The sequence below is a fragment of the Mirounga angustirostris genome, unplaced genomic scaffold (genome assembly GCF_029215605.1).
Source record: "Mirounga angustirostris isolate CCGP_5_RB_7025 unplaced genomic scaffold, mMirAng1.0.hap1 SCAF_13, whole genome shotgun sequence".
Lineage (NCBI taxonomy): Eukaryota > Metazoa > Chordata > Mammalia > Carnivora > Phocidae > Mirounga > Mirounga angustirostris.
The window spans coordinates 101085533-101087994 of record NW_026991721.1 but is presented as its reverse complement, the minus strand read 5'-3'; the positions used below and the strand labels follow the sequence as shown (position 1 = coordinate 101087994).

The window sequence follows — 2462 nt, the reverse complement described above, 5'->3', positions numbered from 1 at the left end:
TTCACCTTTCTCAACCCCAATTTCTCTTCTATACCTTAGGCTAAGTCTTTGATGGTTCTTCTAGCCCCCTTAAATATGGCTGAGGATGGCCTTTCAAAACCTAAGATCTCTCATTTGCACTACTGGTCTTGGAACGTACTTCTAGCGTTCCTGCCAATCAGAGATCTCTATATTAAATCCTAAAATGGGATTAAGGAAAAAAAAGAAATTTCGAGCTGGAGAATTCAGATTTATTGAATAACTATTGTGATAAAACATGGAATTTCTGAATTCCAAATAAATAAATTTCACTTTTTGAACATTTGATCTGTTACTTCTTAGCACCAATAGGCTTGGTAACAGCCTCAAGTTCACCTGACAACAGGCTGACAACTTTCCCCCACTGGCCCTTCAATCTGCTTAACAAGTCCTTTGCTTCTGTCATTCTCCCAGGGGATGGCCTACTGCCCTCCTTTCTGTACAATCTGGGCAAACCGACTGGTGATGGCAAGAGTAGTGTCAATGAAGCGGTCCACGCAGCTAGAGAGACAATTTTCAGTGCGAGAGTCTAGGCGATTCCCTGGCTTCTCCACACATTTATCCCAGCACAGCTCCATGAAGTGATGCACCTAGGAGGAAAGAAAATTAGTAATTGCCTGCTGTCTGCATATAGGTCTAACTGCCAACTTTATTTCCTTCCTGTTTTTCTCCTTTTCTGTCACTTGACTAAACCATTCTTTCAATCAACAAACCATGGGCTCTCTTCCCTCACTTCCTAATTTGTCATCAGTATGGCCCAGATCCTTGTTCCTACATTGCAATAATCCTTTATCCTTTCCGTTTCTGTTTTTCTCCTCTTTAGTAGTTACAAATAACTTTCCATCAAGTCACCCCTGTACTTAATGCACAATTCCTCTGTTAGCCACTCAGGCCAGCCCATTATTTAACCACCAACCTGTTAAGCTTCAATGAAGTACACACACAGCATACTCAATGTGACTTAATATTCCCGGAATGCCCTACCTAAAGATTTGTCCCATTCTTCAAAACAGTTCACATTTTTAACTCCTTGAAGGCCACCGTCTATTTTTTCCGATTGTGTTAAGTCCTTAATCAGACTGTAAATTTTCAGGCATGGTTAGCAGTATTCCCAAGTTGCACCCGTGTAAGCTGGGAAGGTATGGTACCAATTAATTTCCCCCCAAACCACTGCTCTCCTGTCCTTCCAAACCTATCCCTTACAGACTAGTTCCTAAGTTCTTTTTTTTTTTTTTTTTTTAAGATTTTATTTATTTGAGAGAGAGAGAATGAGAGAGAGCACATGAGAGGGGGGAGGGTCAGAGGGAGAAGCAGACTCCCCGCCGAGCAGGGAGCCCGATGTGGGACTCGATCCCGGGACTCCGGGATCATGACCTGAGCCGAAGGCAGCCGCCCAACCAACTGAGCCACCCAGGCGCCCTAGTGCCTAAGTTCTAAACCTTTTTGGGTTCGTGGACACATGGGTGAATCCAATGAAGGTTATGGATCCACTCTCCCCAAAAATGCACATCAGGTACAGAAAATGTGTTTTTGCTATTTAATCCGTCGCGAACACCGTCCCCCCCAGCCCCCCACGGGGGGCAACCCTTTACGGAGGGCTTCCTAGACTGGCTACTCAGCAGTCAGTCAGTACTTTCTGCGGTCCTAACGTCTGACCGTCATCTCCGTTCGGCTAAGCAATCAGCCACGCTGCTAGAGGCGCTGCCAGTAAGGGTCCACGCCGGGTTTCGAACCGCGCCGCAAGGGCTCCAACACGGGTCCCAACCTACAGTCCAAACGGACTACCTTAGAGCCCACCTCTCTCCATTAACCTTCCACTGCTTTGTCGTTGTCAAACACATGATCGCATATGATCTCTGCAGTCCAGTGAGGCAGCAGGCGACTGCAGAACCGAGACCCACAGTGGCTGGGCGTCTTGTCTAGGGGCACGCGGCCTGGAAGGGGCGGAGGCAGGATCAGAACCCAGGGCTTCCGAAGGCCAAGCCCGGAGAGCTCGCCGCCAAGCCCGGTTCCGTTGCCCTTGCGTCGCCCGAACCTTTCTTCTCTGCTTTACACTCTCTCTTTCCCGCACGCTGGGTGTGCCTAGCGGGCGCCTGAGCACTACTGGTCACCAGGGGCTGGAGTCTTTTCCGGGAAGAACCCGGCGCGGCAGGAGCGAGCACGGGGCAGTCCCCCCGTGGTGATGTCGCAGAGCTCCGCTCGTTTTTTCCTAGCGGCTGCCACTTCACGGGCTGAATAAAAAGTCTGAAGACTCAACCTGTGCCTCACCCTCCTGTCTCTTCCCCTGGGTGCCTGTCCCCGCACCTGTGCAGTGAACTGCGCTTTCTGCTGCTCGGCCGCCACCAGGCGCTGCAACTCCGCTTCGTCCGCCTCCCCCAGCTCCGCCATCGTCCGCCTCCAGCTCCGGCCTCCCGACGAGCGGGCGCGCGCACGTGCGGCGGGCG

The 2462-nt window shown here is 50.6% G+C and overlaps 1 protein-coding gene across 1 annotated transcript; it reads right to left on the bottom strand.

Moving 5' to 3' along the window:
• Nucleotides 1-208: 208 nt before the first annotated feature.
• TIMM8B (translocase of inner mitochondrial membrane 8 homolog B) lies at nt 209-2452 on the bottom strand. Its single transcript, XM_045895047.3, has 2 exons — nt 2323-2452; nt 209-608 (listed from the first exon to the last, which is right to left on the bottom strand). The coding sequence occupies exons 1-2, from the start codon at nt 2404-2406 to the stop codon at nt 441-443; spliced, it is 252 nt and encodes an 83-aa protein (XP_045751003.1). The 5' UTR covers nt 2407-2452; the 3' UTR covers nt 209-440.
• Nucleotides 2453-2462: the final 10 nt, after the last annotated feature.

Bases quoted from the DNA above. Each gene is read 5' to 3' on its own strand.
- TIMM8B (XM_045895047.3), bottom strand. From the start codon at position 2,406: ATGGCGGAGCTGGGGGAGGCGGACGAAGCGGAGTTGCAGCGCCTGGTG. The intron at 609-2,322 runs GTGCGGGGACAG...CTTTCCTCCTAG, and splicing joins AAGCGCAGTTCACTGCACAG to GTGCATCACTTCATGGAGCT.